The sequence below is a fragment of the Phlebotomus papatasi genome, chromosome 1 (genome assembly GCF_024763615.1).
Source record: "Phlebotomus papatasi isolate M1 chromosome 1, Ppap_2.1, whole genome shotgun sequence".
NCBI lineage: Eukaryota > Metazoa > Arthropoda > Insecta > Diptera > Psychodidae > Phlebotomus > Phlebotomus papatasi.
This window is the reverse complement of record NC_077222.1, coordinates 69287049-69302225: the sequence shown is the minus strand read 5'-3', so window position 1 is coordinate 69302225 and position 15177 is coordinate 69287049. Positions and strand designations below refer to the sequence as shown.

Genomic DNA, 15177 nt, shown 5'->3' with positions numbered 1-15177 from the left:
TAAACGTGACTTTAATATCCTTTTGCACTTTTACATAGTAGCTAAAGTATTATATGGAATATTTTTATAGCCGGTCTTAAGTTGCACATTTTCTGATAAAATAGGTCAGATTCATTTGGGGAATATGAGAAAAGTATGAAGTGTTCGAAGCCAGAGAGTGTGTGAAGTGCGACGCCTGAAAGACTCCTCCTACATAGAACAAATTCTTATTCAAGTAAATTGAAGTATTCAAGTATTCAAATAAAAATGTTTTAAGCATAAGAAACAGAAAATATTAACAATTTTTAGTGCTTTTTTAATAGAATCATATGCACGAACCTGGTATATTTAATTAATTGAAAGTATATATCATGCTATTATTAAATAAAATTAAGTTTATGGCTATAAGATCAGATTGTGATTCACAAATTGCAATGTCGCTAAAAACATTCTGTGTCAGGGAAATTCCCCGGAAAATTATTTATCTGATGGAAGAAATGGAGACAGAAAATGAAATCAGAGGCAATCACACAAATATTCATCATCATACAACACAATATGTGGCAGCAGGCAGCATATTACAATTGTGATTGAAATCATTGAAGTAGGATGGAAAAGTCTATAAGACTTTGCAACATGCTTGAATTCCAGGATCGATGGATTGTTTCATTGAACCTTTTTAATGAATCCAAACTTGTCTGAGTTGGATAAAAACTAGCTTCATTACAGCCGTTTAATGTTTGATCTTGAAAAAAATTGAATAGAAAGCAATAAAGGTTCAATGAAGTATCGCTAGAGTTTGTTTTAGAGATAGTTATAGTAATATCTCAAAAAGGCATGATGCAGTGTGAAGAAAATTATATTCATTTTAATGATTACATTGCACAACAAACTTTTGGGCGGGATCTCTAGAATACTTCCGGACACTATGTCTCACCGTTAGCATCTGGATCTCGAAATGCATAGGGTAACATATATAGAGTTCGAGCAATAAAATTCTGTAACCACACTGACTCAGAAACATGAGTTGATTTAGATTGTGATGAGCCAATTTTGGGAGAACAAATTAGAAAAGTGACGATATACTCAAGATCGAGATGACACGATGATGAAATCGATTTTGCATGGCTATACTACGCTATACATATATATGGGAAACACATCTTGAATTACATAGCGAAAGTTGTCCATATATCCATATAATATGGTCTTAAATGGCAAAGGAAGAAAAAATATATCCTCCTAGTTTCTGCTACTCTTTTTACCTCTTCTCTCTTCTTCCCACTCATGCGCAGACATTGGTAATGCTATATAGTATTTTCACGAGACATTCACTCTCTATATCTCTCGCGGGTACATCCACCTTTTCACCCTCCCGCAATTTTCAACTCTTGTTGATGTTGTGCACCCCTCAAATGTCCCCACAAGAGGCATATACAAGAGGATTTTCATGTAATAATAGGGTAAATATTGGATGCCAGGGATATCCCCAACAGGATCATCTATTGTTTTATACTATACACAAGCAAATATAATATATCTCTCATTATCGAAAGCTTCTATAGAAAAAAAAGAGTTTAAGGTGGTAGTGAAAGTTCATTGGAGAAAGTTCTAAGGCGATGGATAAACTGATACGGTTAGATTGATTTTTGAAACAGAACACACAGACAAAATTAAACCATAAACTCCTTCCTGCCCATTAAGATCCCCATAATCCTTGGAATTGAAAATTATGCCGTTGAAAAAATAAACTAATTCACATAGACGAGGAGAAACCGACCCTCTCTCAATCATGAGAATATATTCAAGAGAAAGAAGAGATATATCGCTCTTGTATAAATAAAGTGGCACCATTAATTTCTTGGGATTTATAATCTTCAGTAAAGTTAAGCATAATATTTCTTGTTCCATTTAAAAAAAAAAAAAAACATCTCGGCAATAAAAACTATTTACAATAACTATTCATAATGTTTTTACCAAGAACAAAAATTATTTTTCATTGGTATTTTTAGGAAAGCTTCCTAAGAGCCTAAATATAGACTCAGGCTTATCCTCTAAAATATTTAGCCTATAAAATTTGGCGGCAAAGAATTAGGTAAAGAAACTTTGTACAAAGGACCTCTAATCGATGATCTTAATACGGGCTTTAGACCTAAGATTTAGCCATATGGCTTAACTGCTGTAATTTCTTATCAATCACGATTTTTAGGAAGAATTTAACTTAGGAATGGATTATTTGTGATGTGATCTATAGGGCTATCAAAAGCATTAAAATTACTCGCTATTTATGATTTTGAGACCTTCGGAAATTGGGCTAAACCTCTAGTCTGAAGACCGCTTAAGGCCTCATTGTGTGACAGTGTAGGACAGGATAAATCTTTACCAAATTTTACACGTTAAATATTCTTGAGGATCAGCCTGAGTCTATTTGGGCCCTAAGGTTTATGGGCTTAGGTTCCAATCATACATACAAGCAAAAAAATCATCGAATCTGCCTCTGTTGGATTTTTCAAATTTGGAGTTACATGTTTAATAGATTTTGTTTATTAGTTTCATTTTTGTCGTTGATTTTCGGTCAGTGAAAAGTGTCTCGGCCTTAAAGGAAGGTCCCAATAGAAGGTTTTAGTTTCCTTTTGATTTTGTAATGTAGTTTGGCAGAGTGGTAAAAGCTCTTATGAAATATTTGCCATGCTATTGGTTTAGTTTAGAAACAAATGGGAGAAATAAATTACGCTATAATCATAAAAGGTCTGCTTTGACAATTGCCCATTTTTCTGATAACTTAATCTTCTTTATAGGACCAGGGGCTTCTAAACATGGTGAGGACGATTGACAGCGAGCAAGTATAACAGTACTATTACAAATAATAATGATTATGAGTATGAGTATTGCGGTAAGCCATCGCAGAGTGTGGAGTGTGGAGGTAATTAGAATTGGTTTTCATCGTTCTCAAACATTTTTCAATAGCTAGCTAATGGAAAAATGGTAGAAGCCGGAAAAAAAACAAGGGAAGTTTGAAAATTCAGATTTTTCCCAAGGCTTTCGGCTCAATATTCAAGCTTTCCTTTTTAGTTAAATGTGGTGGTTCACGTTCACGCTTTAAAAATACCGGTACCGAAATCATGTTTTTGGGTATTTAAAGAAAGGAGAGGTATTTAAATGGACACTGGTTAATCGTCTGCCAGAAATAAAAGTTAATGGGGTAGCACTGAACGCTGTGATTTTTTAATTAGATATTAGACTTCAGAGAACGAGACCTTTATGAATGCATAGACATTATAGGGATCCTTCTCCACTGACAAAATGGTCGTCAAATTCCAAGCAGTTTATTGTCAAAAATCAGTATTCGGTGTTACCCTATGTTTGGTGGTGTCCCAGTGTCCCATTATAACATTAAAAGATTGCTGGAACCCAGGGCAATAGACTCTGGAAATCTTTGTAAAAGGTCTTTTTCCTTTTGAAAAATTGTTTTTATAATTTTAGGTTTTGTTATATTATGTTGTAATGGTTGCAATATAATATAATATATCCCTTATAGGTTTGAATAAGAGCAGTAATGAATACGCACATTTCTTAGAAGAGATCAATTTTCTTTCAAGTCTAATTTTTCTACTCTAGAATTTTTCCCTCATGGTGTAGATGTAGAACTTTGGTTCCTAAACAAAAGTTGCACCTTACATGTCTTATAGCAATGTTACCTAAACCAATTGATTATCATAAATCTCGTTTGTGCAGACTTTTTGACCGAATTTAACCATACTCCCTCTAGCAACTTTATAACTCTGTTTTTTTTAGGAGATTTCTTAGTGAAATTGAAAAAAATCTGTCAAAGAAAACAATCTAGTATTTCAAATTTTCCAGAATTGATTTAAAATACTCAGATATTAAACTGCAGTGTCCCAAATCACAATCCCTGAGAAACACAGGACTCTGTGACAAAGCGTTAAATGACAAGATTTGATAACTTAAGAAGGTTTGGAATCTGAACCGGAAGCTCGGGAAAAACGAGGATTAGGATTAGCGTCTCATAATTACTCTGGAGGCTCTAGAGCCAAAATTGACTAATTTTGTTCATAAAGAGCTCCATGTTCCTACCTTACTTATACCAGAACAGTTAATCTATTGTGCCTTTTTAAAACACGCATTAGTGTGGATACCTTTCAAAATTAGTAAAAATCTCAACAATATAATAAAAAAAGGAGCATAAAAAATGCATTAACCCTTGTCCTTTGCATTGTCGCTTGTGAGCATCCAAATATGTTATTTGTGTCTTTGAGTCACTTAATATTTGGGGTTTTTCTATTTATTGATAAACAAGTAAACTTGGCCTGCAAAAATAAGTTTAAATTTACCTAAAGCATAAATATTTGTCGCATTAAAAAATTAAAGAGAAAATTGCATTAATTTTTCGCATTAATGCTATAAATCAATTTATATCAAATTTTGCGGGCCAAGTTTACCTTTTTATCAACAAATAGATCAAATTTTGAATATAAAATGATTCAAACAAACAAATTACACATTTGGACTCTCACCAGCGACAATTAATGTGAATCACATTAAGATTTTAATGTGAAAGTGTGATAACACACTAAGGACGAGGGGGTCGAAAATCGGGGGTCAGGAAAATCACTTTTTCTGACTTTTTAGAGCAGGGCCATGACATTTCCTATGTTTCCCATATGTTTCTATTGTGCCGAAAAAACTTTTGAGTTTATTGGCAGTTTTCGGGCATTGTAGAGTGAATTAGAAAATAATACAAATACAAAATAAAAGGCAATTTAATATAGAATAGGCAACCGAAAACCCTAAATTGGCAACCTACGTAATTTTGGAGATATCTTGTAAAATTTGTACGAAATCAGGAAAAAAGTTTACACTAAAACTGGTCTCATTTTTCAGAGCTAATGTCACCCCCGTGTTTTAGAGCAATACACAACTTTAGAGGACTGCAGGAAAATTTTCCTTTTTGGGTCACTGATGATCCAATCGTCCTTAAAGGGTTAAGATGTTCCGTTTCTAAATCGTTTTTATAGGACTTAATGTTAATCCTATTAAATTGCGTTACGAAGTGACATATGCCCCATATGCCACTGTATTATCCAAAGTGCGATATGGACACCACACACACCCTGAGTGAAAATGGTAGAGAAAGATGGAAAAATCATTTTCCACTTACACTAGAAATTTCTCTCTCTCTCTCTCTTTCCCTCTACCTCATACACACTTTCTCTCTTTTAATGGAAAATTTCTCTCATAAGTCTCTTTGGCTCTATCTCTCAACTTCTTCTGCACAGAAATACCTCTGAAAGCCAGTCATCGGATCGTTGCTGGCGTGTTCTGATGCTCTGAAATCTCTTTAGTGAATATATTGCCACACGCCAGAATAAAAGGAATCATTCACAGTGAATCACAGACACCTTATCTGGACAAAATTTTCACACTAAAAAAAGTCCCTCCGTGTGTAAAAATTTGTGTTTTCAAGTTATAATTTATATATTAAAAAAAAGTTCTGTGTAGTTCTACGATAAATTTGTTGAAAAGAAAATTATTAGAATGAGGTGCAGAGAAAAATTGTTTTAGGATTTTTCCACAATTTTCTCCCATTATCCTTAAAGGAATAAACACGCACAAGATAGAGATCCATAAAAAAGGGGTGGAATTGAACTTTGTACAGAAGAAAATTACAAAGTTTTTTTTCTGGGTGTGGAGAAGTAAAAAAAAAACGGAAAATTAAAGGGAGGTAGACGCTGGAGCAAAAGACAAAAAGACATATTTTCACATCACTATTGCCCGGAAACAAGTAGACAAAAAGTGAGTTTCAGGGTACAAAAGATATGTATAGTTTTCCACCAGAGAGAACAACCCAGCATGAACAACACATATTAATTTGTCAGAGCAAGGAAGTGGTAAAATATTACAGTAGGAAGAACAGTGATACGCATATTGTACCAAGTTTTCTATCCATTTCAAAATTGTTCAAGTGCTTCCTTTTCGTATCACCCACAAACACAACAGGATTATCATTTGTAATGTTTCTCCATTTCAAGGGAATTTTGCACCAAATGAATGGAAAATTCAACGATATTTTCTGTGACAAATATCATATATAATAAAGTTAGTCAGGGAAAATTATAGTGAAAAGGACAAATGCGACAGACATTGATATTGTCTAGACTAGACAAGTATTAAAGTAGTTGGATTTTCATTTTATCGTAATTCTCTCTACATCTCTTGCTTCCATACACAATATACCTTTTGGAAAGCTATGTGTACATATTTATGTATATATTTCGACTGAAAAACCACCAGACATCTTCATCCACAATTTCCACCCCCAACTAACAACTTGATTCATTGGGAAAAAACTGCCAGACATTATATGCTAGTCTTTGAAACGAGATAGTTCTTATGTGCTGAGAGACAACATTTTAGGCCATTCGCCTTCCTTCCTCCAATAAAATGTATATAAAATGTATCATTTGTGTAGTGAAGCAAACAGTGCACAAAAAATCCAGTAAAAAAAATTAAATTAAAAGCAATAAATTGTAAGCTAAAGTAAAACCATGTATTTGTGTCATTCAATTGTGCCATCAATGAAATATCAACCATTCAGTAATTTAAAGGCAGGAAATAGAAACTCTTCACCCACATTTCTATCGTCAATTAACGCTATTTCCCATCAAGGCATTTCCACAACGTACAAACTAAATATTTTTCCCCTTCTTGCAGTTTTCAAGAAAAAAAAAGTCCACAAAGTCTAAATGAAACAAAACGTCTATCAAGGATAAGGTTAAATCGTTTTGCACTGCAAGACAACATGTGCAACAATTTATTATTTCTCAATTGAAATTTTCCAAGAAATGAAAACAATAACATCTGTATCTAGTTTAATCACCTTGATATTCAGCGGAGTTTGCAGAAAAAAAGCTCACTAAACACAGATGAATTTTTGCACGCAATTTTTTCTCTTGTGACAAACAAATAGAAAATTATAAAATTTTCAATAGAAGAGATTAAACAACTTAATCTTCAGACCTTATATTCAATTAGCGAAAATATAGAAAAGCTCAAATTTATCTGATTTTATGAAAATAACCATCATCATTTATAGAAAGAATCATATATCAAGCGAGTATATATGGTTTAGTAGAAATACTTCATTAATCCAAACGAAAATAAATACATGAAATGAGAAGTGTGGATTTAATCAAAATCTGATAAGACAGCTTTTCATATTTCATTTTTCCCTCATTAACCCAACTCCAATCCTTCCCCCCTTATCAACCCCTCTCTCTCTTTTCACATCAACAGCAGCTTAGAGAGAGAGATGTAATTTTCACCAAGTGCGATCTCATTAATCACAACAAATTTACACATATTATATGAGGGCAAATTGTTGCAATATTTACAATAAATATTTAAAAATTACATTTAAAAGATCATAACTTATTGCAACGGTAGATGCAAGAATGTATGTTTTACAACTGAGAAAACACATTAGGAGAGATTCTCACTAATTACTCACATTTTCCACATGAAATTCTATCCCTTTTATCATACACGTCTAATTGACTCTCAAATTCAACCAACCACACGGAAATTAATTTTATGTTTTCTCCTTTCAGTTTATTGACAAACATTTTAATTGTTTCTCAAACATACATTTAAATTTGGAAATTAAGAGCGAACCCTTTTTTTTGGTTTGCAAAAACTTGGTTTGTACTATCAAACAGTTAAAAGTACAAGGCAGTTAATGAAAAAAAACTAATTGTTTTTAGTAAGGTGAAGCCAAATATAATCGAGAATGAAAAATTTTAAATGATCAGTTATGCCCAAGGCACAATAACTTTTGTTTGTAAACATGTTTTCAAAATTTTCCATGAGAATGAGCAAGATGACTAGATCTAGATCTCACTCACTCTAATTGAAATGTCAAAAACATGTTTACAAAACAAAAGTTATTGTGCGTTGGGCATTATACATCTGGCACACAATAAATTTTGTTTTGTACACATGTTTCTGGAACTGTCTATGAGAGTGAGCCAGATGACTAGATCTGACTCTAGATCTTGTATATTCTCACTGATATTTCAAAAAAACATGTTATTTCAAAAAACAAAAGTTATTGTGCATTGGACACAATAGTGACCAGTGCACAGTAATTTTTAATTTGTAAGCATGTTTTTGATATTTCAATCAGAGTAAAAGAGATCTATATCTAGTCATCTCGCTCACTTTTATAGGCAGTTTCAAAAACATGTTTACAAAACAAAATCTATTGTGCGTTGGTCATTATAAGCAGCACATAATAAATTTTGTTCTGTCAACTATATGCCAAACAAGTGTCAAATTTAGTTTGTAAACAAGTGTTTGACATTTGAGTGAGAAAGACGCACAATAAATTTTGTTGTAAACATGTTTTCGAAAGTACCTATAATGCCCAGCGCACAATAACTTTTGTTTTGTAAACATGTTTTTGACATTTCAATGAAAGTGAATGAAATCTCGATCTAGTCATCTCGCTCACTCATATAGGCAACTTTAAAAACATGATCACAAACAGAAGTTATTGTGCGTTGGGCATAAGAGTCAGCAAGATGACTAGATTTAGATTTTACTCATTCTCACTAAATAGTGTCAAAAAAACTATTTTTGACATTTTAGTGAGAGTGCATGAAATCAAAATCTAGCCATCTCGCTCTTTTTTAAGGCCTCTACCGCCTCTACACATTGGGATTTGAGAACAATTTTGATCAAAAAAATTCATATTTAGACAGGATTTTGACGTTTTCACCTACAACACTGTAGACGATCTCATTCAAATTCAAAATAGAAATTTTTGATTAAAAATTCTCCTAAGTAGAAGCTTTTATAGACAGTTTGGAAAACATGTGTACAAAACAAAAGTCGCTGTGTGTAGGACATAAGTCAGTAGAAACTCTAAATGGAACAGAAACAAAAATTACAAAGCAAAAGTAATTGTATGTTGCTCCTTAGAATTCAAGATTATTGTAAGGAAAATAAATTTTCGCATAACCATAATTGCCAGGATAATTTCATAACTTTTTATACCTACTATTTATACTACAAAAAATAATAATACTCTTAGAAAAGTTTAGACATCATTACTAATGAAAATTAGTTGATCGGGTGATTATTATCAAATCTATTTAAAATAGTTCTTGTGATCTTAAAACATTTTACTCATAATAAATTTATTAGTAGTGAGAACATAAGGCAATATTTATGTGGATAAATTGCGGCAATTATTTCATAATGGTTTTATATGATTATATTTGCTTGTGTTAACTAATATTGGTCCCTAATTCCTTTTAGTTCTCACAACTAATGCAAATAAATGGGCCTATATTAGTTCTGACAACTTTTTCAATAGTAAAGAGTGGTTTTTTACTTATTTTTTGAAGCTTTTTCGAGCTATATAGTAACCACAACTAATATGATATAGTTATTACAGCCAATAAGATGGGTATCAACCACATTTATTTAGTTATTAGAACTAAAATGTTATAGTACCCGTTACTAATCTAATTTAGTTACCCTAGCTAAATATATGGATGGGTCTATGCTTACTATATTTTATAGTTTCCATAACTGTATATGAGGTAGTTGGGACTAAACTTTTCAAAGAGTGTACTCTATTCTTATTCTTTGCTTGTTAAATTTAACTTCTTGACTAACTAACAGCGTGATGCAACTGAGCTTAGCAAGAATATTTCAAAATCAAGCCTTATTGATATTTAATTGAATATTTGATTCCAAAATATATTTTAGACCTTTCGGGTTTTCTGATTGGCTGATGTTTTGAAAGCTTTCAAGCTCTAGCCAATCAGAGAATGCGATTCGACTAATAGGTGATAATTTAAATGTAATAATTAAATAATTAAAACTAATTTAAAGTTTTGTTAAATATGTAAGAATATAAAAGATATTATAATGTTTTGCCATAAAACCAAAATTTTACCAAGTGGTATTTCCAAGAATTTCCATTCATATTTTACTCATAAACTTTTCTTGTATTTACATAAATTTCACTCAATTTATTTTCAATGAACATTACGTTCCAACAACAATAAAAAAGGAATAAAAAATAATTGCAATAATTTCTCTCTTTAAAGCTACTTCTATTGCTTATTCTTTCTCTGCTTGAAGGTTCATGGGACGAGTAATAGCATAATTGATTGATTTTTCAATCAACTTGTTACACTTTTCTTCTTCACTGTTCAAGTTTTTCTGTTCATTGTAGTGATTTTTACTTAAAGTAATTTGATTTGTCCCTTTCTATTCAGTGAATAGCCTTTGAAATCATTCAAGGAAATCTCGAGTAATTCACATTATTAAAAATGAGAATTGTTGCATTATAAAAATAAGAGACAAATATATCTAAAATTATTAATCTTCAATAGCAGATTTCCCGCAATTTTCAATATCTTTCCAATTAATTTTGCATCAATTGTTACAAAACACAGCTAAATTACTTTTCTTGTATTTCCTACAAAGAGGGTGACTTTTAAACTAAATACATTAAAAAAAAGATGCCTGATAGACATCAAATTATTTGAGTTTGTTCATCTGTAACGCGAATAAAAGAAGAATTAATCTACGGTCGATTTGATCTTCTATTTTTATGTGTCCACAACATATAAAATTATATTGTAATAACAACAATATTGCCGCTGCTTAACCATAAGAGTGGAACAAACACGATGAGAGACACTCCACACCCATCTACATACTGGAAGCGTCGTCGTCATCATGGGACGTCCACGATGTCGTCATATTGTGGAAGAGAACCCCAAATATACATACAATTTTTTTTCTCTACTCTCTCCTATATTCTAACTAAATTGTTCTGTTGTGTTAGCCAAAAAAGGGGGATTTTACTCTGTTGTTTCTATATATTCACCTTCATTCATTACACATATACCAAACCTCTATCTCACTTCCACATCATACTCTTCCCCATAAATGCTTAAATTGCCATCATTTTGAGCCACCCATCTTCAGTTCACTACTTCCATTCTCACAAAGTGGAACATACATTCTTTGAAAAACTACCGTGAAACCACCATAAGAATTGCAATCAAATTGAAGAAATCATTAAGATTTATTTCTCTTTTACTATCTATTTCTCACTCTACCAACACGCGCTACATATAGTCAAAAGATCAGTACAATGTCAGACACTGAGGAAGATTCTACCAGTTCTGACAGTTGGCCAGTAAATGAGGATTGGCTGATTGACATAATCAAGGAACACCATAGAACAGCGTCCAACATCAAAATAACCGTAAGTGGTGAAAATTGGCAGAAAATGTGGAGAAAAGAAAAAGTAATGGAGCTATTACATTGAATAAATAACTCTAAATAAGTTTAAATCAGACACTTTTAACTTTGTAATCAAATTAAATAGTCCAGAGACAATTTGAAGGGGGTAAATACCCCAGGTCGCTATCTCTAACCATTTAAGCTGCAGATCATGACGTCACTGTCAGTATGCTGAACGTCAAATGAGTGTAAATGGCCAGATTGCCGCATTTTTAAAGAAAATTTTGACATTGAATTTTTAATTAGTGCACTAAATTCATCAGGTTCTCTAAAATTAGTGGACTTTAAACTCCCAGCCATTTCAGACTTAAAATTAAATAAATAATGGATCTCATATTTATTACTTTATAAAATTGGTCTGATATTTTTATTTAAATTTTGATGGCTTCAGCACATCTTTTAACCCTTTAAGGACGATTGGAACACCGGTGTCCCATAAAGAAAATAATTTTTCCTGACTACCAAAAGTTATTTTTTTCTTATGTCTGTTCATAATTGTAAAGTAGAAGGTTGAAGGAATCTAGAATATTTTTTGCAAGTCTCTAGCTATTTGCTATGTAGTAAATATTTAAGCTCAAAAATGGCGAATTTTTAAATTCTCAAATTCATAATTGTTTTTATTTATTTTTTATACTTCTACTTTTTTTTAAGCAAAACCCTTTTGGTAATAAAAACCACAATACTCATACGTAATATTTTTCATTAAAGCGAAAAATATTATTCATTGGTATTGTCAGAAAAATTACTTAAACTTTTGGGCTATTTTTGTCCCTATCGTTCATAGAAGCACAAAATATACCGAATCAGACTCTGTTGGACTTTCCAAGGTTAGATGTAAGACTTATCATTGATTATGTTTCTCAGTTTAATTTTTATTGTTGATTTTCAGTTCGTAAAAAGTGCCTCGTCGTTAAAGGGTTAAATCAGGAAAATTTCATGAAATCAAAATTGATCCCTTTCTTTCTCAAATGTTTTGCATATATCTATCCCATTCTTTCACACTCTTCTTCTTATTCTTCTTGTGAATGTCATTACAAATCCAATTTGAGGAATTTGAGTTTGGAAGATAGGGTTAGGCGTATTGCAAGATGTTTGAGAAAGAAAGGGACGTCAATTTTGATTTGAGGGAATTATCCTGATCTAAAACGTCTCCAAACATTTAGGTGTGATTCTTTCATAATCACACCTTTTTTACCTTTTTATTTCCAATGTAATAGCACCATTATATTGTATCCCATTTGCCTATATTCTCCTATTATAGTCAATTGAAAGCCAATGAAAGTGAAACAACCTATCAATCTCATTTTCTTCAGCATTTCCCGTAATTTGCGCTTGTGATTTTTTCCCCCAGGACTTTTCTGTGAAGCCCGGATCACACGATGGTGTTAGCAATTTGAGTGACATACTGGCGGTATCGGTGGATTATGACATTGAAAATGAGACAGTAGATGGGGCCCGTTTGGAAATAATCATCAAATTACTGCCTCATGATCCATTCAGTCGATACTTTGTGACAGAAGCACAATTTGATTTGCGTGAAATTAAGTTCTACACCAAAGTAAAATATTTAATGTTCATTTTTTCTTTTTCTTATAGAGAAAAAATAAGAACACAAAGTTCAATAACTCTTGAAATAACAATTTGTTCTTGTTCTACTTTTCTTTTTGTGGTCAGATTTTGCCTGATTTGCTGGAATTCCAGAAGAATAATTTGGCATCTGGTGAAACACCATTGAGAATATCCGTACCAAAGTGTCTCCATACCCATTATGTGGCTGGAAGTCTTCATACAACTGAGCATCAACATGAAGAGAATAGTCCTGAACCACCGGAGAGTATACTAGTTTTACAAGATATGAGACCTTTTGGCTACAAGGTAAACACCGATGGAAAAATTTCAAGATAGTAGAACACAATAGATAGAATAATGTAAAATTTTCAATCTCTCAACAGTCAGCTCATTTTATAAAAGGATTAACACTTGATGAGGCTGAAAGTGCAATTAGAGCTATTGCAGCTGTTCATGCCTTATCATTGGGGCTGAAGACAAAGCACAAAATAGATCTGAATGAGAAGTATCCGTTCCTCTTTCAAACCGCCCGCGCTACTGATAGTTACCAGCAGCTTGTTGAGCAGGGTTTACCTCAACTAACACGCTTTTTGGAGCGTCAACCGGGTCACCAAAAGGAACTGCAAGCCTTAACGGATATACGTCCCAATACCCGATCACTCATTGCAAATCTTCTTCAGCCCCTAGAACCAATGGGCTTAATCACTCACACAGACTTTTGGTGCAACAATCTCCTATTTAGGGAATCCATTCAACCAGAAAGTGAAGACAATTGTGTTATACTCGATTGGCAAATGGTTACATACAGTCGGTAAATGAAAATATCAAATATTAATATTACATTATACACACAAAATACATTTAATTTCCCTATAGGACACTCCTTTCTAATTAATTTATATCCTCATTTCTTCAGGCCAACAAATGATATTGCGCTCTTGCTCATTTCATCCCTTCCGTCCCACATACGACGCGAGTATACGTCGAAACTTTTGGACTTGTACTACAACACCATGAAGATAAATTGCGCAAAATTCTCAATTGATCTGGAAACTGATTTGCAATATGACAGAGAAAAATTGCAGAGAGACTACAAGTAAGTCTCTAACAAATTTTAATTCCAAAAAACTAATTTCTAATTGCAATCTTTCATTTTGGCTCTTTCAGGAAATCTCAACTTTTGGCTCTATTGCTCTGTGTGGGATCAGTGGACGTAGCAATTGGCAATGTTGAGGCTGAGCAACGTCTCTTGGATGTACTTCAGGATTTCTATGCCGAAGGCATTTTAACTTTAGATGCTGAACTCATTTAAATGAATAATATAATCTTCCGCATAGCAAAAAGCACAAAAAAAAGTATATATACCCAGTCTATCCAGTCAACAACTTCTTTGCCGTATTTAACAACAAAAAAAAACTTAGTTTATTAATGTGCAAATCAAAAAGAGAAAACTTTAAAAAATTAAACCTACAACAAGCTCCAAACACAAATGAATTCTTTAATTAAGTAGTTTCTTGCTCCCTTTCAAGAATACTTCTTCTTTTTTTTTGTATAAATGTGTCTTTTTTGTGCTTCATCTCAAAACTGTATAATCATTTTATTTTGGATGTAAAACAAGAAAAGAAAAGAATTATATGGGAATTTAATGGAGCAAAAGATATATAGAGAACAAATATTTTATGAGAATAACCTTAAAAAAAAAACAAAGTAAAATTTAATAATCAATTATAAATGTAATAGCAATTCGTAAATTGTATCTAAACAAACAAAAAAACAAGAAAAAAAACAAAAACATAATAATTAGGCTTTAGAAAATAACAAAATAGAGATGATTCACCCACAGAATAATGTAATAATTCAAAATTTTTCTTTCAACTAAAATCAATCTTCTCATACTCTATACAAAAAAACATAGAATATATTCGCAATAAACTAAATAAAAAAAAAACGTGATAGTTGATTGAGAGGAAAAAAATGTAGGGTGATTCTTCGATTAATAGAGATTTATTTTGGGATCATGCTGAAGTTTATTGTGAAATTGCAAAAGATGCCTCTCATAATTTGTGGCAGAGCTTAAAAGATGCAGTTTAAAAACAAAAATCAACAGAAAAATAAATAAATATCTTTATATAATCGCAATATTTCATCTCAGAAAACAAAACAATAAAAAAGAGAGTTTCCTAGATAATATCCGAGTTTCTCTTTTCAATTTTCTTTGTTCATTTCCAATTTTAAAATAACAAAGACTAAAAGAAATTTAGAGAGTTTATCCCATAATCT

At 32.1% G+C, this 15177-nt stretch overlaps 2 protein-coding genes across 6 annotated transcripts in view; one reads left to right on the top strand and one right to left on the bottom strand.

Annotated features, from left to right (window-relative positions):
- Nucleotides 1-15177, bottom strand: part of LOC129798844 (E3 ubiquitin-protein ligase RNF19B-like) — an 80255-nt gene that overhangs the window by 15285 nt on the left and 49793 nt on the right. The gene's annotated exons all lie outside the window — the stretch shown is intronic.
- LOC129799072 (uncharacterized oxidoreductase dhs-27-like) lies at nt 2719-15082 on the top strand. 2 transcript variants are annotated; one of them, XM_055842693.1, is made up of 7 exons: nt 2719-5793; nt 11161-11290; nt 12680-12886; nt 13003-13203; nt 13281-13708; nt 13814-13993; nt 14065-15082. In XM_055842693.1, the coding sequence occupies exons 2-7, from the start codon at nt 11177-11179 to the stop codon at nt 14207-14209; spliced, it is 1275 nt and encodes a 424-aa protein (XP_055698668.1). In that variant the 5' UTR covers nt 2719-5793; nt 11161-11176; the 3' UTR covers nt 14210-15082. The 2 variants fall into 2 exon arrangements, with proteins under 2 accessions (XP_055698668.1, XP_055698677.1); XM_055842702.1 differs by having other exon boundaries at nt 2719-5888.